Genomic DNA, 20,563 nt, shown 5'->3' with positions numbered 1-20,563 from the left:
TAAAACAGGAAGAAGCGTCCTGTGCCTCAACGCGGACGTTTCCTGGTTGAGATGTGTTTACCTTCTGGCTGAGGATGGAGTGGATGGCCTTCTCCACCTCGACTGGGTTCTCGATGTCCACGGTCCAGACGTGGGGCTCACCGATGTACACCTCGGCGTACGGATGCTGGGAGCTCAGCTGCAGAGAGAGATCCAAACAAACAACATGAGAGGACAGAGGGATAGAGTGTGTAGAGTGAAACCGTTGTGTCCTCCTCCCCCCCTCACCTCTCTCATGGTGGGTTTGCCCTTGAAGAAGTCGGTGTTCTTGCTGCTCTTTGCAGGGCTGAATTTGGGGTTGAGGAAGGCGCAGCCGTTGGCGATGGCCTCGAGCGGAGCGGGACCCTCGTACGGGAACGACAGACCCACAAACAACTGAGAAAGAGAATTTTTAAAAATCAAATTGTGTTCACGTGCTGGTTTTAAAACACTTTTAGACACAATTGACATTAAAAACACAACCGTCCTGCACTTGCTGCGTGTGGGAGCAGCTACGGAATTAACCCAGAACAACAAAGATGGCGTCAGAGGTGAAGAAAAGTTTAATGGCAGCGTTGGGGAGTTTCTGTTGTTTGCTGAGAGCAGCAGTTAGACCCTGTTGAAACAAACCTCCCGTGTTCTCAGCACTAAATAAGAGTCGAGGCAGCATTTTTTTTAAATATATATATATATAAAGCAGGAGGGAAAAACAAGGAGGATGATGGGAATCACTGCTGAGATGTTGGTTCCTCCCACCGGCCTGAAGACGTTCGTTAGAAAGGAAGTAACGTGGAAAAGGTTGGATTTAAAACAACAACTGTATTAACAGTATATGTAGAATATGAAAATTATAGATTGTCTCAAGTATACAAGGGGTCGATAGTGTTCATGTTAATGTGATGCATAATGTCAGGGTTGGTTCAGGTTTGAACACGTTTAAATTAAAAGCAGTGGAAACCCTGAATGTCCTGGGGGGGTCAGTGTTGTGTGAGCAGCTGCATCACATGTTTTAAAGCAAATACTATAAAAGTTAGTACAAAGCAAATAGTCCTGATGAAGAAGCTCATATTTGCGAGGCAGTCGGAGCTCGACCAGGAGAGAGTGAGACAGTCATTCAGGAACAGGGGGGGTGGGGTGTGGAGGCAATGTGGGTGGTGGGGGGGGGCAATCTGGACCAGGGGCTTATTTAATTGAGGGCCAGAGTCAGTCAGTAACAATGGCTCGTCTGTGTGTGTGTGTGTGTGTGTGTGTGTGTGTGTTTCTGCCCATAGCAAGAGAAGGGCTTCTGAACACAATCAGCTTTGTGAGCATCCGACTTCTTCCAGCAGGTGGCAGCAAAGAGCTTCCTCTCTCTCTCTCTATGTGTGTGTGTATAAAATGTCAGAAGCTCCTCACAGCTGAGAAACAGTGAACCAGCACTTACAGGGCGACCGGAGGGAGGGGGGGGGGTCAGCATTGACAGTTTCTAAGAGGCCTGTCTTCAGTTTGCCTCTTTTAATTAAAACTGAGATATGTCTGTCTTAATATCTCAGGTTGAAAAAGAGGCGTCATGTCCTTCTTCCTGTCTCCTGGACAATCTCCTGCTGAATTGTTCTTATGTAAAAGGTTCTGGACCCAATAAATCCTCACATGTTCCTGCGTTCGTGTCTGAACAGCTTCAGTGTCTCGATCATTCCTGTTCAACTTCATTCTCTCCAAATGGGACAGAAGAAGTTATATATATTTAACATACCATCGATCATATATTGATTTTAAAAACCTGCCCGGCTTCTTTTAAATTCAAATGTGCTTAGTGCCGTTTGAGATGCTGATTTCTGCTTCAGGTTTATTTGCCTTTTAAATTGTGGATGTTTGAACGCGTGTCCCAGTATTTCCATGAGTTCCCTCAGGAGATAACACAACCAGACGAAGAGCACATGCAAAGAGGCGCACACGTGTCTGCACCTTGGACTCGCATGGAAATTTAAGTGTCGCGGCAGCTTGGATTGAAGTTCGTCATGCAAACGATGATCTTGTAAATAAGTAGAACTGTGTGTGTGTGTGTGTGTGTGTGTGTTTCAAGCACCTGTTTGTTTCCTTCCGTGCAGAAAATGACGACAATAAAAAAGAAGTTATAACAGCTACTTGCAGACCTGTGGTTAATAGATTACATAGTCGGGATTCGGAGCAGTGAGAAAATGAGAAACACGTGGCGACAGTAGTAGATAATTAAATAAGTCGACTCAGGACGGACGTGTGAGACGGATGAGAAGCAAAGTATAAGAAATGAAAAACCTTTGTGTCGGTGTTCAACACGACACAGGAACAGCTCCGCTCCCCAGCAGCAGTCTGATCCCTGACGCTGACACAACACGACGCATCCGGGTTTATTTCAGGAAATTCAGTTTGAGGGAAAAATCAAATGTCACGACGTCAAACGGCAACAGGTTCGCCTGGGCTGCCATCTTTTTTTTTTTTACAGTGCAGTGTAGCTAGTTAAACCCCACGGGGCCAATTAGCGGCGCTTGTTTGCAGGTAAATGTGTTGTTTAAGCAGCACGGAGGGAAAAACACCTCCTGTTTTCCTTGTAAGCTCTCAAACAACAATGCGGTTAAAACGTTTGGGTTTTGTGGGATTTAATTGGCCGCAGCCCCTGTGGGGTTTCCACGCACACAACCACGTGTAATGAGAAGAAAACGCGCGTTAACCCGGCAGACTATTGCAAGAGCGGCGAAATCTGCCCTGTTCAATTCTTTATCCAGCGTTTGAGTGTTGTTTGCTTTGAGTCTCTCGTAAGTCTTCTAACCACTTTAATGATCGGCTCCGCAGCAGAACACACCTTTGATTTCTCTCCGACTCTCTGCCTCTAACGTCTACTGGGTTCTTGGTTTTTTTATGTGCTGGAGAAAAAGAGCTGGATTTTCCATCCCAAAACTGCTTTGTGGCTGAAGCGATACTTGATCTGAATCCATTCTTTTCCCTGTAAACATCTGATGTATGTTACGATAAAGGGTTTCTTTAAAGCTCTCTTGCGTTTCCTCTCCCTGCTCCGGCTCTCGTCTGATGTCTCTCTCCTCCCGCCCTCGCCTGGCGGGAGAGAGCATCTGGTTTCAGAGCGTCGACACGCTGACGCTCTCTTCCACCTTTCTCTTCTACAAAGGAAGAAGCCGGAGCTCAGACACCGTCTCTCAGCAGCGGCGCTAATGACGCCTTTCACCTTCAGCAGACGTCGCTGTCGGGTGTTTGACAACAATGTAATTTGAATTCCTCGGGGGCCGCAGCGAGAGCAATGCTCTGCTGTTCAAGAGTCTGGAGAGGTTTCTTTTCAAGTTTCAGAGAATTAAAAGGCTTTAAAACTATTCTTTTCCACTCTGACATGTTCGTTTCTCTAAGGAAAACAAAGCAGGATACTAACTTTTTTGGGACTTGGTAGCTTAAACGTCACCTTTAATGGGATTTCACACAGTTACCAAGTACATTAATCAACTTTTTTACAAGGTTCCTCTTTAAAAACTACTCATTAGCTCTGCAAAGGTCTTTTTAAATCAACCGCAGCGTAGCCAGCTTAATTAGCTAGATATTTATTGTTGTGTATAAAAGATGGTGGACGCGACTGCTCACCAATAAGTGAAGCCAAATCCTCTTAATCGCCCCCTGGTGGCTGGCTTTAGTATAGGTCATAAACCTTGCATTCTCCATGTAAGTGTTGGGACGTGGACCTAACTATTGGCGGGGCTATGGTTCCACTCCACTACTGGTCGAGGCTGGTGGTTAGAAATGAGCAGTGGTGATTGGTTGTGTCTGGACACAACTGTTTAACAACGATTAAACTGACTTTCTGTTTGTATTTATTTTTATTTTACTGGAGCGAATCTAAAACCAGTTTGAAGTAACAGCGCTACTGGCTTTCAGACGGCTCAGACGGCTCCGGCCCCGACACAAAGCGAACTTGTGTTGAACAGCTCACTACACATTCTGTCAACGTGAAGATTGTGCCTCGCCGCCGACACGTGTCCGTACGTCACCGCCTCTGGAGAGCTCGCTCCACGCTGTGCAAGCCGGGCCTGGCTGCAGGGTGTGTGTGTGTGTGTGTGTGTGTGTGGCTGAGCCCCTTGTCTTTGTGAATGAGCGTGGATCGAGGAGTGTCAGAGTCAGGATGTGAAAGGAGACGTACTCGTGTGGACTGAGGACAGACCGAGAGAAACTACAGCCACTCAGCTTCAGAAAAGAGACTCTGTTCACATACAGACTCTTTTAATAACCAGCATCTGAATGAGAATCTATTTTTCACTCTCTAACTTTACATTTGTGGCAGCAAGTGAACCATCGCTGTGTTTGGGAAAAGTTATATGGCTTATTAGGCAACTTAATACTATGTGTTCCCTTCATTCAAAGCAGGCTCCCCATTCTTGGCACATAAAGAGGCCTGTGTATATAAAAAAAGATTGTTCTCCTCTGTATTCTGCAGGTTTGCCGAGCCACAGGTTCCTTAAAAAAAATGTCAGGAAGGAAAAGCGTGGGAGTTGGTTTGTGGCGCTCATTGCTTTCTAATCAGCCCCGTGCCCTCACACACTTATATTTCCCCTGCAGGGTCTTTTTTTTTTCACGCGAAGGCAATTTACAGCCGGGTGGACTCACCTTGGTTTCCCGGAGAAGGAACTGCAGGTCTCGGCCGCTCAGTATGCCGTGGTTCTTGACGTAGCTCGGCAGGTGCACGGTGCTGGTGCCGTGCACGGTGCCGTGAACCTCCATGTAGCCGTGGATAGTGTCGAGGTATTTCTTCTTATCCTGGAACAAGCAAGGGGGGGGGGGGGGGAAGAAAGTAACAAGGCACATTTAGTTTTTCACTGGTTTCCTGGAAATCAGCCTCTGTGATTTCCTTTCATTAAAAAACATCACCTACGCTCGGCAAATGTAAAAAACACTTTGTGTTAAGCTGGTGCAATCCAGAAAAAAACATCCTGCAATGAAACCTTGAAGAAGTTTCTTTGTCTCCGAGCACGGATCAGTATCATCACTTTGTTTCGCGGCCTGGTGAACTTTTGTTCGAGCTACCTGACCGACCATCTGGCCACAGAGTTAAAAACAGCCCAATATGAGGAGCGTCAGTTCACACAACAGCCTGCTATTGTTATTAAACTGCACCTGATACGTGGCGCCCCCGATCAGAGAGATGATCAAGGCTTGAAAGGATTCACGAGCAAACTGCTTTCATCACACAGGAACGACGAGGTAGAGGACGAGGAGAGAAACAAAGAAATACAAAGCGGCTCTGCACTGATTTTACACATCAAGATAAGTTAAGTGTTCATAGTGAAAGTGAATCAGTGCCACACAGTTTAGTATAATGAAGCCGATGATGTCACAGCATGCGACTAATGACTATTGATTTGTATTTGTAATATTCTGATATTGTTCTATGACCTATTGCAACTCTTGTAATTGAAAAGAAAAAAGGTTGCAGTTTAATTGGGGCATTTCCGATGCTGGTATCGTAACATCTCTAATTTGCAATTTGTGAAATGTAGAATAAAGCTTTATCCAAAAAAGAACATTCAGCTACTTTGACCTCTGCTGCATCAAATAACTTATTTTTCTGCCCAATGTTTAAAAGCCTGAACAAATAGTTAACATAGTTGTAAAAATAGTGAAAATGGCTCATGGCTATGTGTGTGTGTGTGTGTGTGTGTGTGTGTGTGTTGTGCGATTTAAAATCATAAGTCAACAATTTAGCGGTCGGGCTAATAAATCTGTCCGAACGTTCACCTTTCCTGACTTTCACTGACGAGCTCACAGAAGCCCCATACGAGCTTCTTCTAAAAAGAATAATTCAAGTTAATCAGATTAGATGGAAACATAACTTCCGTAATAAAAGGCTTTTGATCGTCCCCACACTGACACTGTCACAGCGGCTCTTTGATTTTCCAAAGCGAGGACACGACTGCTTCATGAGTCGGCCCCGATTTGCAAACCATTCCCCCGTGTCTCCTGCTGAACTGCCATGCAAAAAAAATCTGTCTTTTTCACTTAGTTGTGTACCTGCAGAAGACCGAGCACTCGAGCAGCGCGCAGCACAGCTCGAGTGCTCTTAAAGCGGAGCCCTTCAGGGAAGCAGTATAAATGAACGCCGGCCATTTTCCCCCGTAATGACAGGATGCCTCAGAGGCGCGCTCACCGGTGTGCGCACGCTGACGTACACACGGCAAAACTATTGATCATAAACAGTTTCAACACTCACTGGGCAGCGAGGCCTCATTATTGTTAAGATGAAATTTACTTACAACTCCCCCACGCACCAGCTCTGCCTCTAGGACATTTCCCTGCTCAGTGTGTGTGTGTGTGTGTGTGTGTGTGTGTGTGTGTGTGTGTGTGTGTCCCTCAGTGCTTCCTTTTGGGGCTTAAATTTCAGGTAGCCGCTCGTCAGGGTCCCTGGAGGCCTGGCTATCAGATGCCTCCAGTCAGCCTGCTGTAACTAAAGCAGCCTGATGTGTGTGTACGGGTGTTTGTGTGTCTGTAGGTGTGTGTGAGTGTGTGTGTGTGTGTGTGAGATGAAATCCTAATTAGAAGGTGAAATCACTACCCTCTAATCTTTTCACTCCGGAGAGCTGAGCTTGGATTTGTGTGTGTGAGGAGGGATTTACAAACGAAGGTTATTGGCAGGTATCTGAACCACACACACACACACACACACACACACACACACACACACACACACACACACACACACACACACACACACACACACACACACACACACACACACACACACACACACACACACACACACACACACAATCCATAGATGGCTGATATCAGAAGAGGCAAATGAAAAAAAACAAGCAGAGACATCCACACTATAACGCGTTTAAAGAAATTCCTTCACTACTGATTCTGACAGTTTGTTGACATTAAACGTAGAATAAACAGAGTTTAGATGATATATAGATAAGCACTGTACTTTATCATAACATCTTGCTTTATCTTGAATTGTTTTATAATCTGACTCTGTGAAGATTTAAGGGTGGCTGGCTGTGGTGAAATGATTTTCAAGAGTGTTTGTGATACAGCTGCAGAGGAAAGAAACATCATGACTAAAGGAAGACATCATGAGGGCAGCAGGGTGTGTGTGTGTGTGTGTGTGTGTGTGTGTGTGCATGAAGGAGGAACATACAGTGGAGCGCCCTGACCCTTTGAGGCAGTTGCTACACAAAGCTTTACGGTCAGAGAACATCACTCGCCAGCTGCTCTCTGGAGTGCGGCGGCCTTCTCTCTCGCACGTCGACACTCTTGCGATAGAATAAAGAGAAGTAACATCAACATCGTACAAGTACAAACAGGCTGGGAGACATTTTAAATGACATCCCTGCGTGGGACATGTGAGAGAAGCATGTCTGCAAGGTGCATCGCCCAGATTCCCATCCATTGTGGATGTCAACTTGAGTTCTTAATCGCGTCTCGCCCGTCAGAACGCTGTGAAGCAGATGATGACTTCATGACTCTGCAACACTAAAAAGAACGCCAAGACTTGACAGTTTTTCTCCCTCGTGTTCCTCGTACGGCCCATTTGGATTTATTCATCTCCGCCACATTTGCATGTTTACGTCTCAGAGCAAATGGGACAGGCGATCCGATGGCGGAGAGCAGATCGATTGCAGCAGCAGCAGCACAGGAGCACGTACTGCACATGGGGGGGTTATAAAATGACTGCTTTAGCCGGAGAGGTTGATTGAAGCAGGAGAGGAGGAGGTGGAGGAGGAGGAGAGTTTTATGACCTTGTAAATCAGAGGGAATTTGTAAACCCCGGCGCAGAGAGGAAACAGCAGAGGCGGTGGCGGCTTTCTGGCGGCAGAGGGGAGGAGTGAGGGATGAGTGTCGGGGGAAGAGAGCTTACTGGCAGAGAGACACAACCTCCGAGACTCACAGCCAGGCAGTAAATGCAACACACAAAAAAAACACCCCGCTGCTAACTTGCAACTGATGCCACTGCTGTGTCTTAATGAGTGCTCGCATTACTCCCAGGCAACATTTAATAGGTTTGAAACGAGAGAAGCATTTCAATATATTTAATATTGAGTTAATTAAAGCTTTCGCATGTTTGATCAATTTTAATCTACCTAAATTAACAAATCACAGCCGCTCTGGGAGGCTGTGCAAAAAGCTCCGTGGGGCTTCGAGCTAAAATGCTACGGTCGTGCTCAACATGCTCACAATGTCAACATTAAAGTAACACTGTGTAACTTTACCTCTGACTTACTGAACTGAAACACACCTGAACAGGGGATATTACCCATGATCCCCTGCTTCCTGGACCAGAAGAGCTGTAAATAATCCACCAAACTCTGTTTAGACGTTATTTTAAGGTTTCCCAGTTGAATATTGGAGATTGTCACTGTTTTTTTTAACTGCATTACTTGCTGGGCTGGATGTTTGGCAATTTAAGCTGTGACAGTTTGGACCCGCTCACCAAAGTAAGAGCAGGCGCTCAGGGTGAGGAGTGGGAACGAGAAGCAGCACCTGACAGCTCGGGCCAAGTTAGGACAGAATTTTGAAGCGATATGTGGGTCTGGGTCGGGTTCGGTCTCCTCAGCTGAGCCGTCAAAGTCATTTTAAAGTTGCATACAGTTGCTTTAACACGCTGATGTTGTGCAGTGTATATTTGCCTTGTTAGTTTTCGAGCTTTCTCGTGCTAACGTCTGCCGATGTGCACAAAAAGAAAAACCTTGACAGTTCAACTGCTTTCAGATCTCACACTTCAAATGAAGCTTTGGCAAAAGTTCAGTCAGGAAGTTCTGTTCTTTCATGCTCGGCCTTTGTTTGTTCCTCAGCGGGTGAATGTCTAATATTATTAGCTCTTCTATTTTTTTCCCCTGTCACTTCCTTTCTGCCACATTGTCAAAATGTCGACATTCACAATTTCAGCGTCGCCACATTGACCCTGTTTCTGTGCACGTTCCCTGAGCCAATTAGTCCCCGGCTGCTTTCCTTTAAATGTCATTGCATTTCTCTCGTTCTGTCTCTCAGAGCATAAGATCCAGGACGTCTAGTGAGTCACAAATGAAAGTTTCCACCATCCATCATCCATCTGCAGGATCGACAGAGCCTAGACTCTGGGCCGATCCTGTCCCATCTCCTCTCTTCTTTAATGAAGATGCTTCTCATCGTCACAATCTAATCACAAAAACTTCTTTTCTGTTGTCGGAATACAGATGTATACTTCAAATCCATCGCTCCTTATCAAACTGACATTTAAACCTCTTACAGAGCTTCTATTTTAACTTCTATTTCAACTTATTTCAGTATTTGTATTTCCACTTCCACTACCATTTAAACCAACGATGTCATATATGCATATTTAATATCTTTGCTAGATATTAACTTTCAATTAATACGCCCGAATCTACTGTGTAAATACAGGCACTACTGTAGCAGGAGGTATAATAAACAGGTGAGGACTGGCAGTGTGTAAAAGGCTGGTTCTTTCTTTTGAATTCCCTTTATTATGAGGAGCTGTCGTGGCCCCCTGTTGTTAAATGGGGATCAACAAACCTGATATGTGAGCGTACAGCCTTTTTCCATTTTATCATTACACTTCTCTCGATATGTTCGTATAGGGACACGCGGCTGCAGGGCTGCGAGCGGATTCTGATGTCTCAGCGCTTTATCTTGACAGGTAGCTGCGTCAAAACACAGGGGAGGGGGCGTTTTAATGTTGCTTTACAGCTCATTTCTACTGAAACCATCAACTTCCGCCTCCACCTGAGACGCCGCGTTTAATACCAACACTGTCTTCCTTGTGTGCGGCGCTTGTGTTCCCTCTTTCATGTGCATTTTGATGCTGTACATCACAGAACGTTGTTACTCTTTAACTTTAATGTTCGTCTCAAAGAGGGATTGTGCCCTGCAGGTCGACAATGAGAAGTCTGCTGCAGGAACCTCGGGAGGCGAGAGGAGCTCTTTGCCTCATCAGGATGCAGGCAGGTGCGCTTGGTTTCGACTTACCCGACCCCTCAAACCCGCCTTCGACATCAAACATCAAACGCACCTCAGATCGTCTTCACATCTGAAATTTTTCCCCGACTGACAGACTCTGGGGCCCCCCGAAACTGGAAGCTTGTCAGTCAGGACGAAAATACACTTCACCCATTCATCTGAGACGGAGGGAAAAATCATGTCTCCGCACAGAACACACACACTTGTACATGCAGAGCACATCACACGCGCCTCAATGCAGCGTCAGTCAGCGATAATGGTACTAGTTCATTTTAAGTATGGTGATTTGCACAAGGGCACTTTAGCAATACTAATCATCTATCAGGGCTACGCGGTTCCCAGCGATCTGTACGGTACAAAAACCCTCTTTGACGACGGGTCCGTCTCCCCTGAGTGAATAATTGCAGAGGATCATCATCGAATGTATACAAATGATGAGAGCTCTTCAGCTTTTTTCCTCCGCTGATATAATGTCACGGTCACAGTTTACATCCGAACAGCTTGAGGCTTATTTATGCTGCCTTTACGTACGAAACGACATTTGTCAGTGTCAAACGCTGTAACCGTCACTGCCAACGTACTTCCATTAATGCTGGCATGGTTGTTAAGCAATGCATCTACTGGAGGGCAGCGGCGGGGTCGAACAAACATGTCGACGGTGGAGGGGATTGAGATAATGCACCTCTTTGTGTGTCTTGTGATATTCTTGCTGGAGCTTCTTTTCGTATCCTGAGGCTTTCAGAAGACGTTCACAGTTACAGACGAGATGAAAACAAAGAGGACGGACAGAAGGCTCCATCCGTTTCCTTTCTTTAAATAATTACGTCAAATGCTCAGGTTCTGTGTACGTCCTGTGCAGGAGCTGATACTGTTCATATGATCATGCATGGATAATTCTACGTACTAAATATTTCATAATCACATTTTCTTTAGGAAATATACGTGGTTGCAAAGATACTTAAAACTAACAGCTGAATTTATGATACATGTACTTGTAAATTAACAGCCTAATGGACGCACTGTAAAAAAAACCCCTAAAGACTCTCTGCCAGATCCTCTGAAACCCCCCCCAGGGGGACACGGGTGGTAAAAGAGAATCCAGAAGTGCTCGGAGTGCAGTCAGGAGGTGTTATTTATTCAGGGCCTGCCACGCCCCATTAGACACAACACTCAGAAACCTACTGGAGGTTGGTGGCGAGCCAGAGCATGTTTCTGATTGTCAGATAGCAGAGGAGGCGTGTGTGATGGCGGGGAAGTGGGTCTTTGCTGTGTGTGTGTGAACTGCCTGTTCCAAAACAAGACCTACAAGAAAAATCTATTGTCCTGGTTACGTCACGTGTTAAATCAAAACCTTGCGTTGCATGTACAAAAGCTGATGACACCAAGAGGGATCTCACCACTTAGTGATGCATTAACAATCAGGTGCCATAAAGAGGGTCCTTATTATCTAAAGCCTCATTATCACTAAATTTGCAAAGTCCTTGGTTCAGTGCAGTGTGAACAGACTCGGCCTAATTACCTGTTTTCACTACAATCTTAATGACGCCCTATACTGTCGCTGTTCTAATTCTGCTCAATCACTATTATGTTATATTTCCGTTTCCCCCCCCTCACACTTGCTGCCGCGCGTCCTGTCGTCCCCTCGTAAATCTGTTTTCACAGAGGCAGTAAACACGCTCACGTTCAGAGCGCTCGTCCTCGCTCTGCTCCATAAAACCAAAGACGGTGAAACACAACAGGCCGTTCGGAACCAAGGTCACTGTGAAGCCCTGCCAAAAGAAAAAAAAGAAAACGACAGTGACTTACGAACCAAAACGTTCTCGTCGGGTTGAACAGACAATTTGCCTGCTTTCATATCTCTGCTCCATGTGCTTTGAAATAGATATTAAATGTGTTTTCAGTGGTTCTTTCCTCCAGTGTGTTCTAAAGGTGTGTTTACGTTAAAGATCTACAAACTCCAGGCTTTCGTCTCCGCTGCTCGCTCTAGTTTTAACGATTGCTCCATCGGGTCAGACGAGCGCAGTCAAACTGAAGAAGGTTTAATGTTCAACTCAAACTCGGTCTTGAAAGAGAGGGATGAAACGCGCTGTTGTCTGCTCATGGGCCTGCGAGGGAGACAGTGTGGGACGGACACAACTCCCCTCCCTGCATATGCTAGCTCTGTGTGTGTTTGTGTGTGTTTCAGTGCGGTGTGGTTTGTCTTTCTTCATCATGTTCTCTGATCTGCAGCCAAGGGCCTACAGCGCTCTCTCTCTCTCTCTCTCTCTCTCTCTCTCTCTCTCTCTCTCTCTCTCTCTCTCTCTCTCTGTGTTCCCTTCGTCTGTCTTACACTCTGAACTCGGACTGATTTTATCTACTTTACTTTAAATGGTAGCATGTTGCTAGATTGTTGATAACCATCAGCCACGACCTGACAGAGAAGCAGGAGCGAGTTTGTATCGTGTGTGTGTGTGTGTGTGTGTGTGTGTGTGTATGGAAAGAGGCAGATCAAGAAACGACAGGTAGTCACTCTCAGCTTCCCTGCTCAACCTTTCTACACCTCTGACTGGGTTGCTATGGAAACCGCCGCCTCAGAGGTGGTCTGGCCATTTCTTATTTCGGGTCTCGCCATCGACACCTCCTCTTTCCTGCAGCAAAGCAATTTCACTAGAAAGTTTCACTATTTAAATTCACTAGATATGAATTCACAAATGATTCACTTGTGAAACCACAATGCGGGGGGGGTGTGGAGGAACCTTATTCTGGTAAACGGAAATTCACTAATATCAAGGCCTGGCTTTGAAAGTGTCTGAATTGAACACATGTAGACATCAGGATCGACAAAATAAAATGATATGTGGTCATATGCTGTGAATTCTTGTATTTTTACCTACAATTTCTGATTTCTGCACTTCTCCTTTAGAAAGCCTTTGCTGTGCTTTCCAAAAACCTGCTCACTGTTAATTACCTCACACTTGTTTATTATTGCACCATTTCAGCCAGATCCATGGACACACACTATGAGACTTTATAACTGGGAACCATTATGGTGGATGGAAAGAAGGAGGAGGATTTTACATGTGACACAAACACCTGGACTCACTGTTGGCAGTGTCATCAGGGCTGAAGGAGACTTAATTCTATTGCGACATATCAAACCGACCACGTTTCCAAAGTGTACGTCTTGAGGTCATTAATCTAATAACCTGATTATGATTTCATTGTGAATTTTACCTTGGTCTCCCTTCATATTTCAAATAGTGGATACATCCTTGTTTAAATGAAACCCTGCAAGTGTAGAGGAAGAGATGGAAGGACGGCCTGATTTAAAAGGAAGCCCTCCTTTTAAACTGAGCGAGCCAGTCAGCTAGTTATCACTCTGCCCCAAAATGGCCCTTTAATTAAAAGCAGGAGGTAATGAACACGCCTGGGAGTCTGATTAGCTGCTAATGCCGCTTGCTGTGAGTTGATGGGCTCCCTCGTCTGCCCTTTTAAAGCTACACTGAATGGAGCACTGCTGCGTGGGCTCTGCCTCGGTTACAGGAAGCCACAAACCACAGCAGCGCGGCTGCTACCTCCGGCTTAAAATACTGTAGCACCTTGAGATCCAGAGCCCGACGTGGCTTTGAAATTCACACTGTGTAAGGGTTCGTTAATTAATATGTTTTAGATGAGGTACATTTGAAATGTGTGTTAAAAAAAATCCCCTTTCCCAGGAAATAGTTCATAGATCTTGATAAAAAATAAGAATTAGGCATTTGTGCTTAATTTGGTTGCAGCTTGATTCAAATTACTAGGAATAAATATTTCCTTTGTTTGTTAATTTTATTATGATTGCACATAGTTACTCATTCAGACATCTGGTCACGACTTCACGCCACTCTGTTTATTATTTCCTGTTTTGTTTTGACATTAATTTCCCCTGTGCGTCCATTAGGGTCTTTTGTTTTATTTTTCCTGGCTTTATGTTTTGGTTCCTGCCGTGACTAGTTTCACCTGTTCCCTCTTTCCTCACTCTTCTCTGCATTTACCTTCCCTCAAACGTGTGTGTCTGCGTTCGGCTCCTTCCTGCCTCGTGTGTAGAACCTTTAAAGGAAGTCAGCTCGATGCGGAGTGACCCAGTATGAAACAAACACGGTGTCGCACCCAAAATCTCATCAAGGCGCGGGCAGTAATCCAACCGTCTGCGGCACGCCTAACAACGTGCAAATCTCTCCAAGTCTCTGAGTCGTTTTTTTTTTGTCTCGGATACAGTAATCCCCTGGTCTCTGTGCTGCAGCGTGAGCATGCATTTGAATATAGAAAAAAAACTCCATGGAGAAAGTGATAAGCTGAACTTGAGCAGAATTTAGCTCCTAAACCAGCCACTTATTAAGTTTCGCGTGAAAGTTTTACCCAAGGTTGTTCAAAGAGTTTCACTGCGGAGCTCTCAGAAGTTAGAAAATTGGTTCTCCTTGGTGCGCTGGTGTTTTTTTTTTTAGCATGCCTAGTGAAGTCTGTCACTTTCATCTTTAGAAGGAATATGTAAGTATATGTCTATATGTCCATTAGACGCAACTTCAAAAAGATGAACGTAGAGCTGTACAGGCTTTTCTCTTCTGGTGCAAGGTTAAATCACTTTGACTCGAAAAAAACACAATATCTAGGTAATAAAATGTCGCCGATGAGGAATAGGACAAAACCTGCGCTTTTTGAGAATGTAAAAAAACTACATAGACTCATTTCTAAGGATCGAAAATAAGCCTGAAGGAAAGTCCTACAATTCAAGTGTCAAATTTACAAAATTCCGCATGTACAAAGTTGCACAGTGTGTTAGTAAAGTCGTACACGGACTGATTGATAAGTTGGTGGCCTGAGGTGAAAGAAGCCGTCGGTGCAGTTCAGGTCTTTGGGTGATATTTGTCTTTTAAACTGAAAATTGAAAGTCAGCACTGGGTTTTGTCAGAAATTCTACAAAGCAGGGACCTGTAGGAATGTAAGAGGGGACCAAGTTCATTCTTCTATCTAACTTATCCATCCCCGCTCGTATAGTGCGTGCGTGCCGAGGCATAAAGGATCACAGTACCTTCCAGAAGTTGTCGACCTTTCCGTAGACGAGCGACTGGTTCTGCCTCTTGATGTCGTCTATGTGCCTGATGTCGCTGGCGTTGAGGTGCTGCTCCACCACGAAGCCCAGGAAACTGTTGTCCGGGGTGTGAGCTGCAACACAAACACGCACATCAATGAATAAACGGAACGTCATCCCCTGCCTGTTTGGGATTAAACAGACTGATCAATGCGTCAAAGGCCTAATTTACCCTCATTGTGATGCTTTTTAATGTGGTTTACAGCCAAACAGAGGACAAAGACAATAAGAGAGAAATAGAAATGAGAACAAAAAGATGGGGATCACCTCTTAGGGAATCAAATAAATGACTTTGGGCAAGATTTAATTAATTCATGCAGCACTGAAGCAAAATTGCCTGAACAGCATCTAACACGTGCTTTTTCACAGAATAAATCCCATTTTAACCTCAGCGTTTAACACACATCATAATTCCAGAGCGAGACGGCCACGGCTGCACAACACAGCTCATCGGGCACTCTGCGTTTTTTTTTCTTCTGTTCCCTCCGTTGACTGGTTACTATGGGAACCACGAGACGAGCAGGTCAAGTGTGGAGCGCAGATCTGGCAGGGCTCTACCTCACTGCCATCTGCCTCGTAAAAAACAAACGTGAGGACAAGGTTGTAGAGCAGGGACGGGGACGATTCATGAGTACGGAATCGAATTGATAACGATTAATAGCATCATTCAGGATGAAAGTAGTTCAGACCTCACTATCACCCCTCTTAAGGGAATGACGCAGGCTGCGAGGGAGGTGTTGTTGTGCACGGTTGTGGTTTGTGGTGGAGCCCCTCCCCCCCCCGGGAGCTGCTGTGGTCAGAGCTCACTTTTATTTATTTTTTTAACGCTGTTACCACAGAAGCATATGAAGCTCAAGTCAGTCGTCTCAGGATTGTAGATTTAGTGTCTTTTATAATGTATTATAGTCAAATCCTGTTCCTGTTTCACTCTTCCCAGCATCACAACACAAAGAGGAAGCTTTCAGTCGCTGTATTATGTGTGTGTGGGAGAGCACAGGAGTGTGGGAGTATCTGTGATGAGGATCTGGGTGAGGTGTCAGCGTGGGCACGAGCCAAATGCAGCAACTGCTCCTGAAATACCTGTAGTGTGTCTGTGTAATGCTGTGTGATTAAACAGGAACACAACACGGTGAATAGCTTGACAACACAACAGGTCGTACTGGTTTTCAACAAACATTAGGGAAGTTATTCCTAAAAGTACAGTAAAAGCTGAAGGAGTATTGTTAAAGGGACATTCTGCAGATTTTAAACAATGTGGAAACCTGTGGAAATAATATAATATTGTCCCCTGAGGCCCTGGAGGAGCTTTGTTGAGTTCGGGGAAATATTATTGTGGCCTAAGCTTGAGGCTTTAAATTTCAGGTGGACTCGTTTGTTGTTGTTTACCAGAAAGCGAGGGCCTAATGAAAAAAAAGATCTATTGAGCTGAATCGCATTTTCTGCTCGGAACAATCTCCCTGAGGAGATCCGTCTGGCAAACTGTGAATATCCTCTTTTTAAATCTCTCTTAAAGACACGTTTTTATAGCTCTGTTCCGTCTGAATTCCACCTTCAACTTTATATTTTCATTCATTTAATTACTTTTAATCCCGCTCTGATCTTGGCAACGACTCTGATCATTGTATAATGTTTTATTTTGTCTGTAACATTATTTATTCTTGTGCTCTATCGCTGTGTGATCTTCAAATTGCTTTTCAACTGTCTCCTTGCTTTCAATTCCTCGTGTTTATCTTGTTAAACACTTTGTCACCGTGCTTTGAAAGTTGCTATATAAATTAAGTTTTAACAATAGTTACATGCTGATAAAAAGAGTTTGCAGATGATGTGATTCTACACGTTGAAAAAAGAATAAGGGCCATTTATCTAAACTACTTCCACAACAAAAACAAACATGCCAGTACAACATCTGATGTGATTACAAGAGGCAGAGATGTTTCAAAGCAGCGTTGTGGTTTGGAGGACGCAGCACAAACACCCGTGTAACAAACTAACTGTGTAAACAGGACAGGCTGTTGATTAGTGTTTGGCCCTCTTGATGCATTTGGCAGCAGATGCCTTCTCTCCCACTAGAGCCGCCACTCAAAATGTCACTCAACTTGCCACACAGCTTCATTCGCCATTAGCTAACAAACCGCCTCGGAGGCCGGCGCCGCCCCGAGAAGCAGCTGCTTCGTTGCTCCTGACAAGCGTGCGAGTGCGAGGACAAGTTAGCGTAGTTATCAAAGCTCCTCTTTGATTGGGAGTCAATATTAGTGCGACCTGGTTGAGCTGAGGGAAAGAGAGGTGAAGAAATGTTCAGGAGGTGAAGAAATGTTGACAATACTCGACAGGGGACTTATTTTGTGCTCTTATTGAGCGTCCGAGGGTGAAATGTTCTCGTACAGCACCACGGTTTCCAAAGTGTTATCGAAAGTAGGCAGGAAGACAATTAGTCTTGCCATCTGTCTTTAGTTAAAACAACATAATTTATAACAATACTTCTTTGTGTTTTCAGGTGTTGACAGAGGCACAAATACAAAAACACCCGTGTATCGATTCAGATGGAAAAACGAAAAAAAGAACCCACAGCGAGTGGGTGAGCCGCCAGCAACACGATCCATCAACGATTTCCAGCCGCTATCAGCCTGTCACACCTCAGGGTCAATTGCATTTCTGGCAGAGCTTCAAAGAATAAATATGATCTGCTGCCATGTTTGACCTCTGACCACTATTTATCATTGGTTCCGTAAGGGATTAAACATTCATCCACGCACAAGAAGAAACACGTGCACGAGCAGAAACACTATGAAGCGACTGCTGCTGTGTGTTTTGAAAGACAGAGGAAAAGTAACGAGGCTTTCGTTGGCTTTCGTTGGCTCTCTGACATTTTATTGGAGCTTGAAATAGGGCGAGCAGCAAAGAGGGATTAATGAAAGGATCATTTTTCATAATCATTTTTTGTTTCCAAAAATAATCAGATAAAAACTCTGGATGAATCCATTTGCAGTCAGTGTCCACTAACTACATCAGACCTAATAGGACTTGATTCTCCGCGTCATTCCAACATACAGGAAAGCTTAACTGCATTATATTTCCCAGCACTCCTGATTATAAATGATTGGTGCTGGGAAAAACAACCAACGTAACCAAGACACGCAATTCCATTTAAACACAAAGCGTACACCAGAAACAACACTCGCTGCTCCCCGACTCCGAGACAGATTAATGAGGTCAATTTGGCCTTGTCTTGTCTTATTGGCCAGAGGCCACAGACTCGCATTTCCCACCAACCAGTGATTTATGGAGCATTGTCTAATCATAACAAATGGACCAATCCAAATGTGGAATAAATAACCGACGGACACCTGGTTTGTCTGTTGTTGCAACTACATTCAATAGGTGACTTGAAATATCGTTTTAAAAATGCAGGAATACAAATATTAAATCTTAAATCAGCTTTAAGGAAGTAAATAAGTTTGAGTTGTGTGCATACGTGCTTTATCATCCATTTTACTCTCAATGGGGTAATAATTTACAAAACTAACATCATGCTTTATTGAGGAAGACTTGCGATTAGGATCATAAACTCTGTATGAAAATATTTACTGACGTTATAAATCAACAATTTATATAAATCGGTGGAGTCGCTCTCTGCTGGTTATCGAGAGAATACAGGTTAAAGTTAATAAGTAAAAAATTACAAATAGACAAGAATGTTCTCGAGTAAAAGTACCACAACTAAGTTCTCTACTTGAGTAAAAGTAAGGATGTGCTGGCTGTTGAATGTGGCGCATCTGCTGCTGTATTCGCGGTTAGTTACCTCCCACCACTGCTTCCACATCGTCTTCACTTTGCGGAAAACAAACCTTAGCACTTCAATGACCTCGCAGGAAACTCCACTCACTGTAATGCCACACTGACAGAAATACCACACACTTCTACTGGAGTGTGCAAACACTGTCTGAGCCAGGACTGATAACAAGGAGAACCTCAGATTACTCAGTCAACACCCTTGGATTTGTTAATTTAATGCTCTTATGTTTTTATTGCATGGTTTTTAATTGTTTAGCCTCGGGATACGTTTGTTGTGCAGCACAATGCAGAGAGGGCAAGTGTCTCTCATCTCTCGTGCCTGGAAGTGATGCCACTCTGTGGTTTTAACACTCCAAACCACTGTGCACTTGTTGCACCAGTGATACCATCTAACCTAGCGACTCTTGACTGGATCTTGAGCAAAGGCCCCAGTGTGCTATGGGAGAGACACGTACCCGAGTCAGAGGACAAAGGGGCTATTGAGGTACAGTGGTATTCTGGATAGCGCCGGGCCTCCACTCACAGACAGGGACCGGACGGGTAACATTTCACTTTCTGTTGGCCACGGGGAAAAGGTCAATACCCCAGGGGGGCTGGCTCCCCTCTCTCTGTCTCCTCTGCTGTGCTGCCACCGCTCATCCGCCGCAGCCAGCGTGCTGGACTCCAGTTACAGAGTGATGCTCACACAGAGAGCAATAAAACCCTGTACGTCCTACATTCATAATCACAGCAAAACGAAGAGCTGAGTGTCTGACCTCGTACTTCCCCCTAATCTGCTTGATGATATTCCATTAGCGAACGGCGGAGCAGGATTTTCAGCCGTTTATGCCTCTTTTCCAATGAAAACATCTCGTTCGTAGGTGAAAATGTGAGACTTTACTCTGAGTCTGCCTCCGGCAACTTGATCTTATTTAAACAAGAGTGTGGGGAGCTTCAACTTTCCGAAAGAAGATGGATTTGTCACATCTTATACAGACTCCAATGTATTTGCTTGTGGTTCAACCACAGTGGTTTGGACCAATCAGGGACCTACGAGTGGGGAAATGCTGGCAGATACTCGCGTGTCTTGAGAGTGACGACAGTGAGAAGCAGCTGTTTGTTGTAAAAAAAATGGTGGCTCCTTAAAAAAGGTTCATATCGATGCTGCTGTAGCTTCAGTTATATGAGAATTAGAGCTGTCAATCTTCCTCTATAATCACATTCAGATTTCATTCCTTATTATTTTCAGTCTCCCAATGGTCTGTTGATAACCAGTTTGACATCAAACCAGTAACAGTTCATCTATCTGCAGAAAGTGTTTTTTCTGATGAAGGCTCTGTTTTGTTGGTGTGTGTGTGTTTGTGTGTGTGTGTGCGTGTGTGTGTGTTTGTGTGTGTGTGCTCTCCCCGTGGGGACAACACATGTGCGAGAGCTGCAGCAGATGAGCCCGAAGGCCGAGCTCGAACCGCCCAAGCCAACACATTTACCTCATAAATAAAAATACACATTCGAATAGTATTGATTTTCTTAACATTCAGATTATATTTGACTCCTGAAATCCGATCCAACAGCCCGGGTGTCGAGTATTTTTTCTTGAAAGCAGAGCGAGGAAACAGCACCCAAGGCTCATCTCGATCGTAAAGATGTTTTCTCTCACCTCCTGAACGACTTTGGCAACCGTGAGACGTGATAACAGATTCT

At 44.7% G+C, this 20,563-nt stretch overlaps 1 protein-coding gene across 1 annotated transcript in view; it reads right to left on the bottom strand.

Annotated features, from left to right (window-relative positions):
- Nucleotides 1–20,563, bottom strand: part of mgat5 (alpha-1,6-mannosylglycoprotein 6-beta-N-acetylglucosaminyltransferase) — a 68,490-nt gene that overhangs the window by 2,655 nt on the left and 45,272 nt on the right. The window contains exons 11-14 of the mRNA XM_034608379.1: nt 15,032–15,165; nt 4,636–4,785; nt 268–414; nt 62–178 (exon numbers count right to left, since the gene is read on the bottom strand). Of these exons, the coding sequence (XP_034464270.1) occupies nt 62–178; nt 268–414; nt 4,636–4,785; nt 15,032–15,165 (548 nt within the window). The remainder of the gene's footprint in view (nt 1–61; nt 179–267; nt 415–4,635; nt 4,786–15,031; nt 15,166–20,563) is intronic.

This window comes from Hippoglossus hippoglossus, chromosome 2, assembly GCF_009819705.1.
Source record: "Hippoglossus hippoglossus isolate fHipHip1 chromosome 2, fHipHip1.pri, whole genome shotgun sequence".
NCBI classification, from domain to species: Eukaryota; Metazoa; Chordata; class Actinopteri; order Pleuronectiformes; family Pleuronectidae; genus Hippoglossus; species Hippoglossus hippoglossus.
This window is presented reverse-complemented; position numbering and strand designations above follow the sequence as displayed.